This window comes from Pelophylax lessonae, assembly GCF_965119305.1.
Source record: "Pelophylax lessonae genome assembly, chromosome: 11".
Lineage (NCBI taxonomy): Eukaryota > Metazoa > Chordata > Amphibia > Anura > Ranidae > Pelophylax > Pelophylax lessonae.
Genome location: NC_138778.1, coordinates 74,234,252 through 74,252,497, shown reverse-complemented (window position 1 = coordinate 74,252,497; position 18,246 = coordinate 74,234,252). Strand labels below are relative to the sequence as shown.

At 46.4% G+C, this 18,246-nt stretch overlaps 1 protein-coding gene across 1 annotated transcript in view; it reads left to right on the top strand.

Moving 5' to 3' along the window:
* Nucleotides 1-13,981, top strand: part of FBF1 (Fas binding factor 1) — a gene marked incomplete at its 5' end in the record, with an annotated part of 191,679 nt that extends 177,698 nt beyond the window's left edge. Inside the window, one exon of the mRNA XM_082272785.1 lies at nt 13,802-13,981. Within this exon, the coding sequence (XP_082128911.1) occupies nt 13,802-13,882 (81 nt within the window). The 3' untranslated portion in view covers nt 13,883-13,981. The remainder of the gene's footprint in view (nt 1-13,801) is intronic.
* Between the last annotated feature and the right edge of the window lie 4,265 nt (nt 13,982-18,246).

Here is an 18,246-nt window from a genome sequence, read left to right as displayed (position 1 = left end):
GGCCAAGTGATGTGCAGTGCCTGGTTTCCTCCAGACATGATGCTTGCTTTTCAGGCCAAAGAGTTCAATCTCTGTTTTATTAGACCGGAGAATTTTGTTTCTGATGATCTGAGAGTCCTTCAGGTGCCTTTTGGTAAACTCCAGATGGCCTGTCATGTGCCTTTTACTGAGGAGTGGCTTCTATCTGACCACTCTACCATACAGGCCTGATTGGTGGAGTGCTGCAGAGATGGTTGTTCCACAAGAAAGTTCTCCTTTCTCCACAAAGAAGCGCTAAAGCTCTATCAAAGTGACCATTGGGTTTTTGGTTACCTTCCTAAGGCCCTTCTCCCCGATCACTCAGTTTGGCCGGGCGGCTCGCTCTAGGAAGAGTCCTGGTGGTTCCAAACTTCTAACATTTACAGATGGAGGCCACTGTGCTCATTGGGACCTTCAGTGCTGCAGACATTTTTCACATATCCCCAGATATGTGCCTCAATACAATCCTGTCTGGGAGGTCTACAGACAATTCCTTGGACTTCATGGCTTGGTTTGTGCTTTGACATGCACTTTTAACTGTGGGACCTTATATAGACAGGTGTGTGCCTTTCCAAATCATGTCCAATCAACTGAATTTACCACAGGTAGGCTCTAATCAAGATGTAAAAACATCTCAAGGATGATCAGTGGAAGCAAGATGCACCTGAGCTCAATTTTGAATAAAAAGCAGTGCATACTTATGTACATGCAATTTTTTTTTTCACCTTTTATTTTTAATAAATTTGCAAAGATTGAAAACAAACTTCTTTCATGTTGTCATTACGGGGTATTGTTTGTAGAATTTTGATGAAAAATTGGATTTTTGTACTTACCATAAAATCCATTTCTTGGAGTTCATCGACGGACACAGCACTCAATAAATCATAACTACTTGGTTATGTTGCCTCCTCCAGGAGTAGGACTGGGCAGAAAAAAAAAAACACCTGGCTATACCCATGGGCCATTCTTAGCTTGGTATATAACCCCCCTCTCTGCTCTAGGTAATCCGTTTAGTAGCAAGCAGTATTAGAAGTATCAAAACTCCTTAGAGGGGTGGGTGCTGTGTCTGTCGATTTTACGGTAAGTACAAAAATACAATTTTCTCTTTTGTTCATCAACGGACACAGCGCCCCATAAATCATAACTACTGGGATGTCCAAAAGCAGTGCCAAAAGGAAAATGAGGGGTGGGGAAAATAAACCCATGGCTAAACATAAGTGCCCTTAACCAGGACACAGGAGCCCCGTCTGAAAAAGAAAGGTTTAAAGAAAAAAAAAAACCTCAAGAGGAAACGGCACCTCAAACAGCAGCCTGCAAAACTTTGCGGCCAAAAGAAGCATCTGCAGATGCCAAAGTATCTACCTTCTAGAATTTCGTGAAGATATGCACCGACGACCAAGTGGCCGTCTTGCAAACTTGCGATATTGATGCCTGATGACGGAAGGTCCAAGAAGTATTCAGCGCCCGAGTAGAATGCGCTGTGACAGGGAAAGGAGGAACCTGACCTTTAATGGAATAGGCCTGAGTCCCCATCGGTCTGATCCATCTGGAAATGGTAGCCGAAGAAGCGGCCAGACCTCTTCTTGGTCTGTCCGTAACCACAAAAAGTGGGTCCGACCTCCAAAAGAACTTCGTAGCTGCCAGATTTACCTGAATAAAATGAACCACATCCAAGGTATGCAAAGCAAAGTCTTTGGGATGAGCCAGCTTGTGACACAAGGAAGGCAACACAATGTCCTCATTCAAATGGAAGTCAGAGACAACTTTGGGCAGGAATGATGGACAGAGACGAAGAACCAATTTATCCCTATGGACCATCAAATAGGGACTGCGACAGGATATTTGCCGCCAATTCCGATACCCTGCGGGCCGAGGTAATAGCCACTAAGAATGTCACATTCTGGGATAACGTAGACAAGGGACTCTCCCGAATTTTCTCAAATGTAGGTTTCTGGAGAACTGAAAGCACTTAATTTAAATACCATGGCAGCAAAAGAGATCGTACAGGTGGAGCCACATGTCGAACCCCCTGAATGAAGGTACTTGATGGTACTTGAGGCCAACTTCTGATCAATGCCCCATTGAAGAAAGGTTAATATACGAGCCACAGAAAAGGATTAAGCATGAGTGCCAATCGACTCACACCAAGAAATGTACACTTACCACGTACGATGGTATATCTTGCTGGAGACTACTTCCTCACCTTCACCATAGTAGGGATCACTGATCCAGACAAACCTCTATCCCTCAGTACCTGGCTTTCAATAGCTATGCCATTAAAACCAGTGACTGTAAAGCAAGATGGTAGATTAGCCCTTGGGACAACTGGTCTTCTCTGAGAGGAAGCCCCCAAGGGATGTTTACGGCCACCAGGACTATTGGAAGATCCTCGCTCTTGATTCCTCGCAGGAAGTGTGGAAAAAGCCTGAGCCAAATATAAAACTTGGCTTACTGTGGCCTTTGGGCGCCTGTGGCGTCTGCCAGAGGAACCCGTGATCTTGCCACGAACTTCGGTATCCTCCTGTGGAGCTGAACCTGCTAAAGGAGCTGCATGTAGGACTCTGCAAACCGAACTGTCTTGAACATGGATACCACCAGACTAAGAACCTATATCCAAATCCGGAGAGAGAACTATCTGTGTGACAGCAGCCAGTGAATCACGGCCTGTACTTCCTAAAATTTAGGACTACCCTGGTCAGAATTAGATTTCGACCTAGGTAGTTAAATTCCCTGGACAGGGATAAGGGGGGAACTTGAGTAGTTCGGACATTACCTGAACCTTTGCAAGAATTAAATCCACAGAAGGAGACTCAGGACCTAAAAAACCTGAAAAGAACAAACTTTGCCCCCTTTCTGGGTACCCCCAAAGGAAACATTTCCTGGATCTCCTTGGACGCTCACAACGAAGTCCACAGGGCCGGAAACCAGCAAAGATGCGCCCCCCACCCCAATAATGGGAGAGGGCAGACCTTCATGCTGAAGGGCTCTTGTCTGTGGGTCCAGAAAACCTAGCTCTAGGTTTACCAGACCAAGGATGCTTGGACCCTCCAGGGGAAGATTTTAAACATCTATTTCCTTTACCTGTATTCTCCGTCCCAGAAGCACAAAATAATTTTCTATGTGCTGAGAAGGAGGGCCCCCATCTGCGACAAGGCTTCTTCCCTTTCCAGGAAGAATATGGTAGGAGGGTACTCTTCCCCCCCTCCCCTGGGATGTACTCTTCCCCCCCTCCAGGGTAGCTTTAAACAGGCGATCGCCTTAAAAGGACAGATCAATGAGAGCTTTCTTAGAGGCTTGGTCTGCAGACCAATTCTTAAGCCACAGCACGCGCCTTATCACCACTGCTGAAACAAAGTTTGGACAGCACAGGAGCTGTATTCAAAGCTGCATCACAAATAAACTGCAGCCCATGGACCAACTGGTCCGCTAAATCAACATAAGCAGCGGGGACCTGCTCACCCCCCAGGCCCTGGTGCAAAATCTTTGCCACCAGTTTGGGTCCGAGACACCAGGGCTGAGCCAAAGACTGGCTGCAATGTCTAATCAGCCATAGTAAACATGCTGCGTGCCACAGCCTCCACTTTCCTGTCAGCCGGGTCCTTAAAGGACGGGGATTCCTTTACTGGGATCATGGTAGCTTTGTTCAACCTGGAAACAGGAGGGTCCACCACTGGTGGACTAGTCCACTTTTTTAAAAGTGACTCCTCAAAACGGTAACGTACAGCAAAACGTTTGTGGACCACAAAGGTTAATTTAGGTTGTTCCCATTCCTTACAGGAAAACCTGTCAAAATAAAGCATATAAGGAAACACCTTTTGGAGTGCGAGGTGACCTATGCATGCCAAATGACACAGTCACGTCTGTGGCTACATCAACCACATCCTCCAATGTTAAAGTCTCATGCACTGCAGTGAAAAGTGCATCTATCAGTTTAATTCGCTGCTGTGACCATGGAGGAATCATCCTCACTATCGGATGGATATGGGGGTGTGATATTATAGCCCACCTGGACGGGCCACTTCCACGGCGGCATCAGGATCCGAATCCGATGAGACGGGCTGAGCAGGGAAAGGCGGGGGATGCTTCCTCCTGGGACTTTGCCCATACGCCACTTCCACCCGGGACACTTAAGGACTGCAGGACCACCTTCAGTTCAACCATAGGGTTCCAAGGAACCTGCCACCTCCATGAGGGGGTCAGTGGGGGAGATGTGACCCTGAGGCTCCATAAGGAAAGGAAGACCTTGCAGTACAAAAACCCATCTTTCTCTATCGTTCATTGACAGATGCAGCTCCAAATTCTTCTTAACCATTCGGGTATGCTGCCCCCTACAGGAGTAGGACACTAGGCAGGAAAAAACTTTACCACGCCTATGGGGCAGTTCCCAAGGGCATACACCCACTCACTCTGCTATAGGATTCAGTTTGTTTTTGGGGTTAGGTACCTCAGGCCTAAGAGATTGGTGGGACTTTATGGGCAAGGTGTAGATAGTAGAAATGAGTACAATACTTAGTAAGAATTTGTTTACTGTATGTAAAAAACATATATATATATACAGTATACAATGGTAGTGGTGAGGGGTTGTAGACCCCTGAGTGAGAAGGGTGAGGAAAATGATAGAATAGTGACAGTGTGTAAATAGTGACTTAGGTAAGATAGGAAATTTCTCTATTTCGTTTAAGAGAGTTTTCCTCTTTTTGCGTCCCAACGCGTTTCGGCTCGCTCCTGGAGCCTTTTTCAAGGGTGTAAGTCACATAGTATTCCTGAAATAGTCAGATAGATACTCTCAGTTACATACATTTTGTTTTGCCGCAAGTAGAGATGGAGTTCCCTCATGAAACAGCGAGAGTGTTTCGCTGTTTCATGAGGGAACTCCATCTCTACTTGCGGCAAAACAAAATGTATGTAACAATATTTTATGGAGATACCATTGCTTGATATACCAATCAATAGGTATCACCAATTTGTAACTGAGAGTATCTATCTGACTATTTCAGGAATACTATGTGACTTACACCCTTGAAAAAGGCTCCAGGAGCGAGCCGAAACGCGTTGGGACGCAAAAAGAGGAAAACTCTCTTAAACGAAATAGAGAAATTTCCTATCTTACCTAAGTCACTATTTACACACTGTCACTATTCTATCATTTTCCTCACCCTTCTCACTCAGGGGTCTACAACCCCTCACCACTACCATTGTATACTGTATATATATATATATATATGTTTTTTACATACAGTAAACAAATTCTTACTAAGTATTGTACTCATTTCTACTATCTACACCTTGCCCATAAAGTCCCACCAATCTCTTAGGCCTGAGGTACCTAACCCCAAAAACAATACGACAGGGACGGCGGCAAACCACACACTAATCTATAGGTGGATAATGATCAAACAACCCCCAGAATAGGATTCAGTTTGTTTCTGCCTAGTCAGGAGTAAGGACCTAGTTTCCTGCTGGGACTTCTTCTACATGTTTTTTTTTATGTACAAAGGGAACATTTGGTGTAAATTTTATTTAGCTAGTTATGTTCCAGAGAGAACTACAATTAACAGCCAGACTGGGCATTCTAGATCCTTAAGGTCTCCCAGTCTGGCCAACGAGCTTGTGCAGGTCACAGCTCCGCACTAGGCCTCACCACGATAGAGCCACAATGGACGGGGGCTGGCCTGCCAGTGAAACACCATGCCGGAACGCACATAACCTGGTGCGAACTGAGTCGCAGAGTACCCCTTGGCTGTCAGCACCCCCACCCCAGGTGGAGAGGTAGTCTGTCCGGAGTGGGGCCCGCCCGAATGTCGTGGTATGGTGAGTAGTGTCCCCCATGTCGCTTGAGGTCTCGGGGTGGACACGGGCCCCTCCCCAGGACGGTCGGATCCTCGGGTACCCCCCATTCCCCCTGGCTCTTCTGTATGTGCCAAGGCCGATCTCCCCGCTAGTCATAGGGGGTCCCTACCTCAGTCGGCGATGAGGGTCCTCTGGGGGAGTCGCACTGATGCTGCTATCGAGTGATCTGCTGGGGGGGTTAATCCTGGTGGGGGGTCCCTGCCAGGATTCCCCCAATTCCAAATAATTGCTGGACCACTCAAGGATCCTGGAGGCCGCATGGCATGCCGTGGATGCCGCCATTTTCTTATAGATCGCTCAGCAGCCATTTTTTAGAAGTCCCCATTGAAATGCATGGGCAGCCATTTTGTTGTGGTTTACCAATTGAAATACATTGGGCGGCCATTTTCTCAGTGTCCGTGAACGCTGTACAGCAGGGAGTGGCAAAGCCTTTAGTCTAGTGCTATATAACAAAAACTATCAGCGCAAAAAAATATCAATAGTGAATGGTGCAATAAACAAAATGATATAAAGACCGGCTGCACACACTAAAAGTGTCTAAACCACACAATGTAAACTAAATAAACCAAAAAGTAGTGTTGCGCCAGTCATGTGCACACAGTGTAATAAAACTCAAAATCAGTGTCCATACATGTTCCAATGTCCATACAATCTACAATTTACTCTATAGTGCTGACCCAGGTACTTCCTCTTCCTGTGAGGATAGTTTCTGCACAATTCAGACCAACTCTTCTATCCTTGATATCGGGCGGTGGTGAGTCTATTGGGGGTCCCTGTAGGTTGTTCTCTCACCCTGCTATTGTAGTACTTAGTAACTGGGACTTTTAGTACCGCTGCGGCAGCAGTGTGGGGCCGTTTTTGTCGCAGTATTCTTAAAGTGACACTGCACTGTCCCCGGGTCCATATGGAGTCCCAGGAGCAAGTTTCACCTGCTGATCCATTCCTTGGGGTTGTGTGGACTTCTGGGTCGCAACCCCTGTCTGCTTTAAAGGCGGTTTTGGAAAACCTGGTGTAAAAAGTGGATTTGGTCTTAAAGGAGACAACTAGTAAAAAGCGCCCAATGCCCTCTCCTGCATCCTCGGATTCTGAGATTGATATGGCCGATGCAGCGGCGTGCTACACTGAGGATTCTGCGTATCGCACTCTGATGGTGAGAACAATATATCCTCATCTGCTGCCGTGCAGGAAAACGTGCTGGTGGAGGCACTTGGTGTCAGTACGGGAAACTCTAAAAATGGCGAATGATTCTGCAGCGTCAAGGACACAGGTGTCATTTGGCACACGCAAATCCCCCGAAGTCAGGCAAGGTTTTTCCCTTGTTCTAAACTTTTTGACAAAATTCTCTGAACAGTGGGGGCACCTCAAACACGTTAGTGGTCCCTAATCGCTTTAAGAGGCGATATCCCTTCGCGGACCAATAAACGGACCGTTCCACTGAAGGTGGACCATCCAGTCTCCAGACTAAACAAATCTACTGTGGTCCTGGTGGAGGAGTCTCTGGTCTTTAAAGACCCTGTGGATAGAAGGTTTGAGACTCGGTCTCGCCACCACAGTATCTCACAAAAGTGAGTACACCCCTCACATTTTTTGTAAATATTTTATTATCTCTTCTCCTGTGACAACACTAAAGAAAAAACACTTTGCTACAATATAAAGTAGTGAGTGTACAGCTTGTATAACTGTAAATTTGCTGTCCCCTCAAAATTACTCAACACACAGCCATTAATGTCTAAACCGCTGGCAACAAAAGTGGGTACTTCCCTAAGTAAAAATGTCCAAATTGGGCCCAATCTATCAATATTTTGTGTGGCCACCATTATTTTCCCAGCACTGCCTTAACCCTCTTGGACATGGAGTTCACCAGAGCTTCACAGGTTTCCACTAGAGTCCTCTTACACTCCTCCATGACGACATCACGCAACTGGTGGATGTTGGAGCCCTTGCGCTCTTTCACCTCCTGTTTTAGGATGCGCCACAGATGCTCAATAGGGTTTAAGTCTGGAGACATGCTTGGCCAGTCCATCACCTTTACCCTCAGCTTCTTTAGTAAGGCACTGGTAGTCTTAGAGGTGTGCTTGGGGTCGTTATGTTGGAATACGGCCCTGCGGCCCAGTCTCTGAAGGGAGGGGATCATGCTTTGCTTTGAGGGGACAGCACATTTACACTGTTATACAAGCTGTACACTCACTACTTTACATTGTACTCACTACTTTACATTGTAGCAAAGTGTAATTTCTTCAGTGTTGTCACATAAAAAAAAATAATAAAGTATTTACAAAAATGTGAGGGGTGTACTCACTTTTGTGAGATACTGTACATGTGATAGTGGGCTCAATACTTCAGTCTTCGCTATCACTCTGGTGTCCAAGACCATAACAGAATGGGCAAAGTTACTAAAATGTGACTTGGAAGCAGAACAGCTCCTTTTGGCCCTGGCAGAGCTAACAGACCAGATGGTCAAAGCTTTACTGTTTATATGTGATGCGTCTTTAGATGCGGCCCCACTTGTAGCCAGAGTATCCAAAGTAGGGGGTAACCATTAGACGCATGGTGTGGTTAAAAAGCTGGTCTGCTGACCAGGCTTCTAAAAAGGCTCTATCAGATCTCTCCTTCACGGGGGACCGCTTATTTGGGTCTTCCTTGGATGAACTGATCAAAGGACTCACAGGTGGGAAGAGTACTCTTCTTCCTCAATATGCTAAGGGCAAGTCACCGCGTAATAGACGGGGCCCTTATTTCACAGCACACAGTCAGCCCTTTCGTGCCTCCAGCATGCAGGAGAAAGGATCTAAGCCGTTTGGATCAACTGGGGGTTACAAGAAGACGTGGTCGGGTAAGTCAAGAGCAGGCCCTTCCAGATCTGCAGACATATCTCTGTCCGCATGAAGGGACGTCTGTTTCTTTCCGGAACCATAGACCTCCTTGATTCAGGACAAATGGGTCCATGAACTGATCCTATCGGGTTACAAGATCGAATTCCGATCCAGACCATCGGACAGATTCTTCTCGTCCAATCTACACCTATCTTCAGATCGGTTAAGGGATCTACGAGAGGCAGTACAAAATCTGCTGTCACAAACGGGTGATTGTGCCGGTTCCCTCTCTGGAACGCTTTCAAGGGTTTTATTCAAACCAGTTTACTGTTCCCAGGAACTAAGGAAACATGCGTCCAATTCTGGACCTCAAGGCTCTGAATCCCTTTATGCAGTCACAGAGGTTTTGAATGGAGTCTATTCGCACGGTAGTGGCGTCCCTACACCAAGGGGACTTTTTGGCCTCGATCGATCAAGGACACATATCTGCACATCCTTATTTACGCTGGACACCAGTGTTTTCATCGCTTCGCGGTAGGAGAGGAACAATATCAATTTGTGGCGTTACCCTTTGGTCTCACCTCCACCCCCAGGGTCTTCTGCAAAGTGTTGGCTTCGGTATTGGCATTACTGCAACAGCGGAGGATTGCCATACTAGGGTACCTGGACGATTGCCTCTTAAGGACAGACACCCACTCTGTTCTGGTGGGCGATCTGTCAATCACAATACGGACTCTACAAGAGTTCGGTTGGACCATCAATTTCACAAATTCTGCTCTGGTCCCAACCTCCGAATTGCTTTATCTGGGACTGACTCTGGACTCATCCTCTGCGATGGTGTTTCTCCCCCCCCCCCCCCCCCGCAGAGTATCTGCATGGGTGGCGCTATCCTGCCGTTCACCTTATCTGGTGGTCCACAGAGATAAAGTGGTACATCGACCTAATCAGTGGTTTCTTCCTAAGGTGGTTTCTAATTTCCATTTGAATGAAGACTTTGTGCTGCCTTCACTCTGTCCTAAGCCCAAGCATCCCAAGGAAATTTGCCTTGCATTCTTTGGATGTGGTTTGGGCAATTAGGGTTACCTGGCGGTTACGGAGTCTTTCAGGAAGTCAGACTCTCTCATGAAAGGACCTCAAAAGGGTTTGGCTGCGTCTGCTGTGACCATATCCAGATGGATCAGGCAGATGGTGGTACAGGCTTATTCAATTAAGGGTCAGGTTCCTCCTATCCCTATGAAGTCGCATTCTACTAGAGCGCTGAGTGCCTCTTGGGCTTTTCGCCATCAGGCGTCCGTAACACAAGTTTCCAAGCGGCAACTTGGTCGTCTGTGCACACGTTCACAAAATTCTACAAAGTAGATGTGTTTGGCATCCTCCATTGCTTCTTTTGGCCACAAGGATTTGCAGGCTGCTTTTTTTTAAAAGAAAATGTTTTTCTTTCTTTGACAGGACATGTTGTTTCTTAGGTGAGCTCCAGTTGTTCCTAGTTGAGCTCCATGTTACCAGTTGTTCCTGGTTGAGCTCCATGTTACCTGGTTCGCTAAGTTTGGCCTTTGGGAATTACGTTCTTTTCTGCGTTGTTTTCCCACCCCTCATGCAAATACTGCTTTGGGACGTCCCAATGGTTAAGAAGAATATGTAGCTGTCTGTCAATGAACGATAGAGAAAACTGGATTTTTGACTGACAGTAAAATTCTTTTCTCTGAAGTTTGACAGACGCAGCACCTGCCCCTCTATTTCTGAGTGGGTTGGGTTTGTTATTTGTATTATTCTGATACTGCTTGCAACAAAACGGAATCCTATAGCAGAGTGAGTGGGTGTATGCCCCCAGGGACTGCCCCATAGGCGTGGAAGCGTTTTTTTTCTGCCTAGTGTCCTACTCCTGTAGGGGGCAGCATAACCCAATGGTTAAGAAGAATATGGAGCTGCATCTGTCAATGATCTTCAGAGAAAAGGATTTTGCCTTAAGTCAAAAATCCAGTTTTTGCCACCACCACAGGATCCCCCCAAGGTTCAGGATACTTATCAAAAGAGAGAGAGATAACAGGGACCCCCCCCCCCCAAGGACTTACCCTACCGATCGGAGGAGCGCTGAGGATTCAGACCCAGCATCGCCATCGACACCATCCCTGTTCATATGTCCCGGGCACAGAAAGAGGAAACTGAGGAGGAAGAGGAGAGGCTTCAGTCATCTCCCGGACTAAGGGAAATTGGCCACTGTGATATCAGGCTACACAAACATGGTCGCCAGCTAGAGACCAGCCAGACTAAGGAAAAATGGCCACCATCAGCTACAGATGCTGAAACATGCTGCCAGGATCTTTTCTGCGCCCTCTGCAATGCTGCCTCCTCTGCAAGGGGACCCCCCCCCCCCGAAGGTAGGACACACGTTAGAGTAGACTTCGCTGCACACTATGCACAGGTGTCTGCACTGGGACAACCCTGCACTATACCCACACTGCAAACAGTAGGGCATGCACCTAGGGGTCTCCTACACTGGGACCCCTCCAACCTACCATGGCAGGATGCACATTATCCAAGGACTCTTACAGAGTGGGGATAGCGGGGGAGACCCCAGGGGTCGCCGCTGCATCCTCTGCCCTGGGACCCCCACCAGACTCCAGGTCCAGACAGGGGTGAAAGGGAGTGGGGGGAAGCCCAGCTCACTGAGGGATTTTAGAATGGGAGGAGGGAACTGTCCCTGGAGGTTACCTGCGCCCACCCCAAAAAAAAACGCTGGGGGGGGTTGGGGGGGGACTGTACTTACCCTTCCAAGGTGCGGGTAACACTCCAGACAGAATCCTTGCCACCGAAGTAGGGGAGCTGTCAGCAAAGGGACCTCTGCAATTCAGACCCAAGCCCGGTCAAATGCAAGACATTTAACTCGCGGGCCAGCCTCTGTCCGTGAGGCTTAGTCGCGGCCGACCTAGCGCATAGCTGTGGTCTGCACTCGCTTGCTGGCTGAAGGGGGGACCACTGGATCAAGATTATCCAGCCCGTCCCCCAGCCCCGCAGTTGATTGTAAATCTCCCAAGAGAAAAAAACAAAAAGAGATGTAAGGAAGGAGAAAAAATTGCTAGAGCCAGAGATCCCAGCTGGGAGCCTAGGTCCTTACTCTTGACTAGACAGATTAAAACTAATTACCTAGAGCAGAGAAGGGGGTTATATACCAAGCTGAGAACGGCCCATGGGCGTAGTAAGGTGTTTTTTGTTCTGCCTAGTCACACTCCTGCAGGAGGCAACATAACCCAGTAGTTATGATTGATGAAGCGCTGTGTCTGTCGATGAATTAAAGCGAAAAAATTAATTGAATCCATTTTGGAATAAGGCTGTAACATAAAATGTGGAAAAAGTGAAGCGCTGGGACTGTCTTCCGTATGCACTATAATGCAAGAAAGTGTCTTACTTCTAATGCTGAAAGAAGACACTTAGAAGACGACTCCCATAACACAATTTTCACCACCAAAAGCACCAGAGACTCTTTCCAGAACATTGGAGAATTCAGGAGGTCAAGCCACGCTTGTGTATGGAAATTCCCATACTGGATCCGTGAAACCACTATCCATACTTTTACCTTGCTTTTCTCCAGTTTTTCTACAAATTTTTGGCCTTTACCTTATAGCAACTCTGTCAATAGTTTAAAATTGCTCAGTCAAGGTACGCTGTAAAAGAGTGTAAATACTCACTCCTGCTATTCGTATGCTGCTGCAATCCTAACAAATTTTCATGTGAAATGTACAGGGAAACCATCACCTTCGGGAGTGTCAATATCCTGGGTCTCTTGTGTCTCAAGATCCCTGAAACACCAAGCAAGCTATTGGGTTTATAAATTCTTACCTCCTGTCCCTCACTACTGGCCTGTTACTGTAGTGAAAAGCATCACTGGCTATTTGTGAGGCAGGAGATGGGAGGCCAGAAACCAAAACCATGGTTGTTCGTATCTTTACCCTAGAAGTATGCTTGATATGCAACCATCTGGAGATGCCTGGTAAATAGTGTGACAGTTAACTTGATGTTTAGTGTCTACAGGTACACTTTAACCACTCCCCACCCGCCATATAGCAGAACGACGGCCAGAAAGTAGTTAAGTTATCCTGACTGGGCGTCATATGATGTCCAGCAGGAAAAGCCGCTTGCACACACGCGCGAGAGTGCGCAGATCGGTGGTGCAGTGTGTCACTCTGACACACCGCATCTCCGATCCCAGTAAAGAGCCTATGCCGTTGGCTCCTTACCATGTGATCAGCTGTGACCATTTACAGCTGGTCACATCGTAAGCAGGAAGGGCCGTTTATCGGTTTCCTCCATTAGCACTGACAAGGCGCGGGTAGAGGAGAGCCGATCAGAGACTCTCCTGACGGGGGGTCTGCACTGATAATCAGCAAATTGATTATCTGTGCAGACCCATCAGGGATGCCAATCAGTGCCCATTAGTAATGCCTGTCAGTGCCTCATCCGTGCTGCCTATTAGTGCCGCCCATCAGTTCCCATCGTTGTCGCCTATCAATGCCACCAACAGTGCCCATTAGTGCCCATCAATGTTGCATATCATTGCCACCTATCAGTGTTTACATATTAGTGCCTCATCATCAATGCCACCTCATCAGTGACTATTGGTGCCCCTCAGTGCAGCCTTATCAGTGCTCGTCAGTGCAGAAGAAAAAACTTACTTATTTACAAGATTTAAAAAAAAAAAAAAAAAAAAAGAAAAACTTTTTATTTGTTTAGCAAAAAAGAAAAAACCCAGAGGTGATCAAATACCACCAAAAGAAAGTGATATTTGTAGGAAAAAAAATGATACGAATTTTGTTTGAGTACAGTGTTGCATGACAGCGCAATTATCATTCAAAGCGTCACAGCGCTAAAAGCTGAAAATTGGCCTGGGCAGGAAGGGAGTGAAAGTGCCCTGTATTGAATTGGTTAATATGTGTTAACTTTGAAATGAACACCCTGAGACAGTCCTATTCAGGTATACTTATCATTCAGGAGAAAAATGTACCCCTTGTCTGCCTGCACTGCAGTCTTAGAAGTAAGGACTTCACACCACACATAATTACTGTCAGAAGGCTGAGCCAATTCTACTATTAATCATTTGGTTACCTTTTTCCAATTCATTTTAGGATCGGGACTTTCTAGAAGATGAGCAGCTTTTCCTAGAAGCTTTAAAGAAAACGAACTCTCAGACTATCCAAGGATGTTAAATGAATGCAAGATGTCAGCTTGCCTTGTATCTCAAAGAGAAATCCCTAGTATTATGTATTTATATTTTTTTTATACATTTTTTTTTATGCCTGCTCAATAAAAAGTCATGCTATAATTCAGCATTCTTAAAGAAGCCTAAACTGAATTTTTTATCAGATTGGGGGAACATTATAAAAAAAGGTTATTAGATTAGCCTATAATGTATACTGCTATGCTATGTAAATGGTTTGCACCTGCAAAGTAGGGCCAGAGATGGCTTTAACCACTTCCCACCCAAGGATGTTCCTGTACATCCTTGGGTTTCAGTGGCTATACCGGGATAATTCCTGCACCTACAGGCATCATCCCAGTACCGTTGTTTTCAGACGGCAATTCTTTACAATGCAGAAGTGATCCGAATGGCTAATTAGCCACTCGATCACTTCTGCGGGTGGCGGAAAGGGGTCCCACCCCCCTCCCGCCGCTGCTCCTGGGCTCACCAGTCCCATCACGGAGGCTGTACAGCTGCCCTGTACAGAGAGAGAGGAACTGATGTAGTTCCCCTCTCTCTGTAACCCTGGAAACCGGGAGCGATTAGTAATTAGTCACTTCCGGTTCTGCCCCTTTGTTTACCTGGCCACCAGCGGCCAAGAAAGCAGCAATCAGACCGATCTCGGTCTGGTCGGCTGCATAGGGGGCCAGAGAAGAGATTTGGGGTCTAATAGACTCCAAATCTCTCTATAAGGAGGACCTGTCCCGACCTATGCTGTCACAAGGGATGTCGTTTATCCCTTGTGCTAGCAACAAAGTAAGTACAAAAAAAGTGTAAAATAAAAAATTTCCCCATGCTTCTTCACAAATGCGAATGCATACGTTACTCCCACACACATATGTACACAGTGATCTCACCACACGTGAGGTATTGTTGCGAAGAGCAATAATTCTAGCACCAGACCTCCTGTGCCACTCTAAACTGGTAACCTGTAAAGGTGTTTAAAGCATCGCCTATGGAGAATGTTAAACACTGTAGTTTTCCTCCATTCGATGGGCAGACACAATTTTAAAGCTTGACATGTTGGGTATCTATTTACTCAGTGGTAACATCATCTTTCACATTATACAAAAAAATTGAAAAAAATTGGGCTAACTTTATTGTTTTTTTTTATTTTTATTCACGAATGTTTTGGGGGTTCTAAGTAATTTTCTAGCAAAAGAAAGTAGATTTTTACATGTAGGAGCAAAGTTTTAGAATAGGCTTCGGAAGGAGTTGGTTCAAGTGGCTCTGAAGGCAGAAGGTTTTTTACCTTAATGCATGTGTACAGGCACCCCCCTTCTCTTATACTTACCCAAACCGGATATTGATCCAGCAACATGCACATGATAGTGTAATGTGCCACTCGCGCCACTAGGTTTTTATGTTCTTTTAGTTTTAAGCCTGAGGGATAAGCATCTGTTTCAAAAAAACCCTAAGGGTAAATAAACAATAGAAAAAAATATACAAACAGCGCTAAATCCTTTCATCCAATATCACTGTATATATAATTATTAACTGTGTATATCTTCTAAAATATATTTGTGCAAAGTAGCATTTAAATTATCAGTAGTAAATTATTATAAAGTGCTTCAGTTTTGTGCTTACAGCCAATGTAAATGTGCTTAGTATGCGCAATCCATGTGCAAATTGCCAATAATATAAAGTGCAAGGTATAATGTGCAAAATATAATAACATATAGTATAATATTGAATTCAAATCACTTATTATTCAATATACAGGCTTCATACACATTTTAACCAATAAAATTCCATGACTTTTCCATGACTTCACGTAAATATTCATGACCTAAAGTTTCATGAAATGTCTATGTAAAATCCATGTCACACCCAGCATATTTTTACTAAAATAAATGACAATCTTTGTAGTGTACAATACCTCTGCAGTTAGGGTTTCGTTTCTGGATACAGCGCGACTAAAAATGGTCCCTTGTTTTACAGTGGATGAGATGGAAGCACCACTGCCGCAGCTGGGAGCGGGTGTCACTTCGAGCGCACGGGTGAAAAAGCTGAGAACTCTGATGTAGGGGGGACTCTGGTGACCAAAGACCACTTTCCACAGAGTGAATGCACTAAGGAAGGGAGGGGGGGGGGTCCGGATACAAGAAGGAACCTTTATAACAGTGCCCCCTTAAATCAGTGACCCCCCCCCCCTCAGACTGGCCGGGCAGCACTGTCACTGACCTCCTCTTAGGTGCACCATGCTCTGTTTTTTTCCTGTAGTCTCCTCTCCCCAGTCCACACATAGACATCTGACTTCTCCTGTGATCCCCATCCCGACAGCACTCCCACTTTTGACTCCTCTCCAGACCCCCTCAGACTGCAGACATGATAAAAGACAAGAGATGGTCAGAGATTACGGACATGATAGAAGAGATGGTTAGAGGCTGTGGACATGGTACAGGAGGTGGTCAAAGGCTGCGGACATGGTACAGGAGATGGTTAGAGGCTGCGGACATAATACATGAGGTGGTTAGAGGCTTGCAGGGGGGTTGGAAGGCGCAGGGGAGCGGAGAGCACTGGGGGGGGGGGCAGGCAGGGAAAACCAGGGGGGATGTAGAGCACAGGGGGAGGGGGGGAACTGGAGAGCACTGTCTGGGGGGGGCAGGAAATCACTGAGGGGGAGCCAGGGGGGGGGGGGACTAAGAGCACGGAGGGGGCTAAAAGAGCACTTAGGGGGGCCAGCAAAGGAAGTTGTATAGGAGGGGGATGGGGCAGCTGCATATAGAGGAATTTAACTTTCCATATTCCTAGTGCAGCTTCTGAGAGGAGGAGAAACAACATTCAGTGACATGAGGAATATGAAAGTTCAATTCCTCTCTATGCAGCTGTCCCATCCCATCCCCCTCCTATCCAGCACACGAGACTCCTCACTGACATTCCACAATAGACTCCTCACTGACATTCCACAATAGACTCCTCACTGACATTCCACAATAGACTCCTCACTGACATTCCACAATAGACTCCTCACTGACATTCCTCACTGACATTCCACAATATACTCCTCACTGACATTCCACAATAGACTCCTCACTGACATTCCTCACTGACATTCCACAATAGACTCCTCACTGACATTCCTCACTGACATTCCACAATAGACTCCTCACTGACATTCCACAATAGACTCCTCACTGACATTCCACAATAGACTCCTCACTGACATTCCACAATAGACTCCTCACTGACATTCCTCACTGACATTCCACAATAGACTCCTCACTGACATTCCTCACTGACATTCCACAATAGACTCCTCACTGACATTCCACAATAGACTCCTCACTGACATTCCTGACATTCCACAATAGACTCCCCACTGACATTCCTTCTGCCGCTGCCTTCTTCACACAGATGCGGGCGGCCCGATGGACACCGGCCTGACACCCCCCCCCCCCCCCCAGTGCGGAGATGCGGGTGGCCCCGCGGACACCGGCCTGACACCCCCCAGTGCACGCGCCCCCCCCCCCTCGCTGGTACGTCCCTGAGAGCGGGACAGTATAGCCACGATTTCTTATTTTCAGTTTCAGCGGATCAATCCGCCGCAGAGTTCCAAGCCTGTCACAGTCTATTCATATTGAAGAGACCAGTGATCAGGCTTCAGCTGTGCGCTGCGGCAGATTAATCCGCCTAAACCCGAAACACAGAAAATAGTCCCACTTACTGTCCCCGCTCCCACAGAATACAGGGGGCCCCAAGACAAAAATAAATAGTTGCACAACACAATTCCATGACTTTTCCAAAACTTAGTAAGTTTTCCCATTTTCCAGGACTTTTCCAGTCCTGGAAAGTGTCATGTCAAAATCCCACTTTTGACATGACACTTTCCAAATGAAATGACTTTTCCAGGATTTTCATGACCGTACGAACCCTGTATATATATTAGAAGGTGCTTTCTTGAGGTGATCTGGAGTGGGTGTGCAGGTGAGGAATCTTGTGCTCCCCTCTCAATACAGCCCGCACTTACCAGAGCTAAATACCCCTACAGGGGTGGCCAGAAACGTTGAAAAAAGAAGAGGGTTTTTTTCTGTGCCTGCCCTTGTAGCCTGGCTCCTGCTAGAACATTAATATCTTGTTCCTGTTTCAAGAAGCAGCTTTCATTGCTCAATGTGATGTCATCACAAGCATTCTTCCTTTATATATGACCTGGGATTACCTTCTATTACCCTTGGGATACCGATGTCCATTGATGTTTATGAGCCTAAATTGCACCCCTGAGAGATGATCTGAGAGAAGGACCACAGCTAAGGTTATCAGGGTCCAGGACCCCTGCCATACGGGAGTGAACCCAAATATTAACTACAAGCTGGCCACTCCTGTAGGGGTATT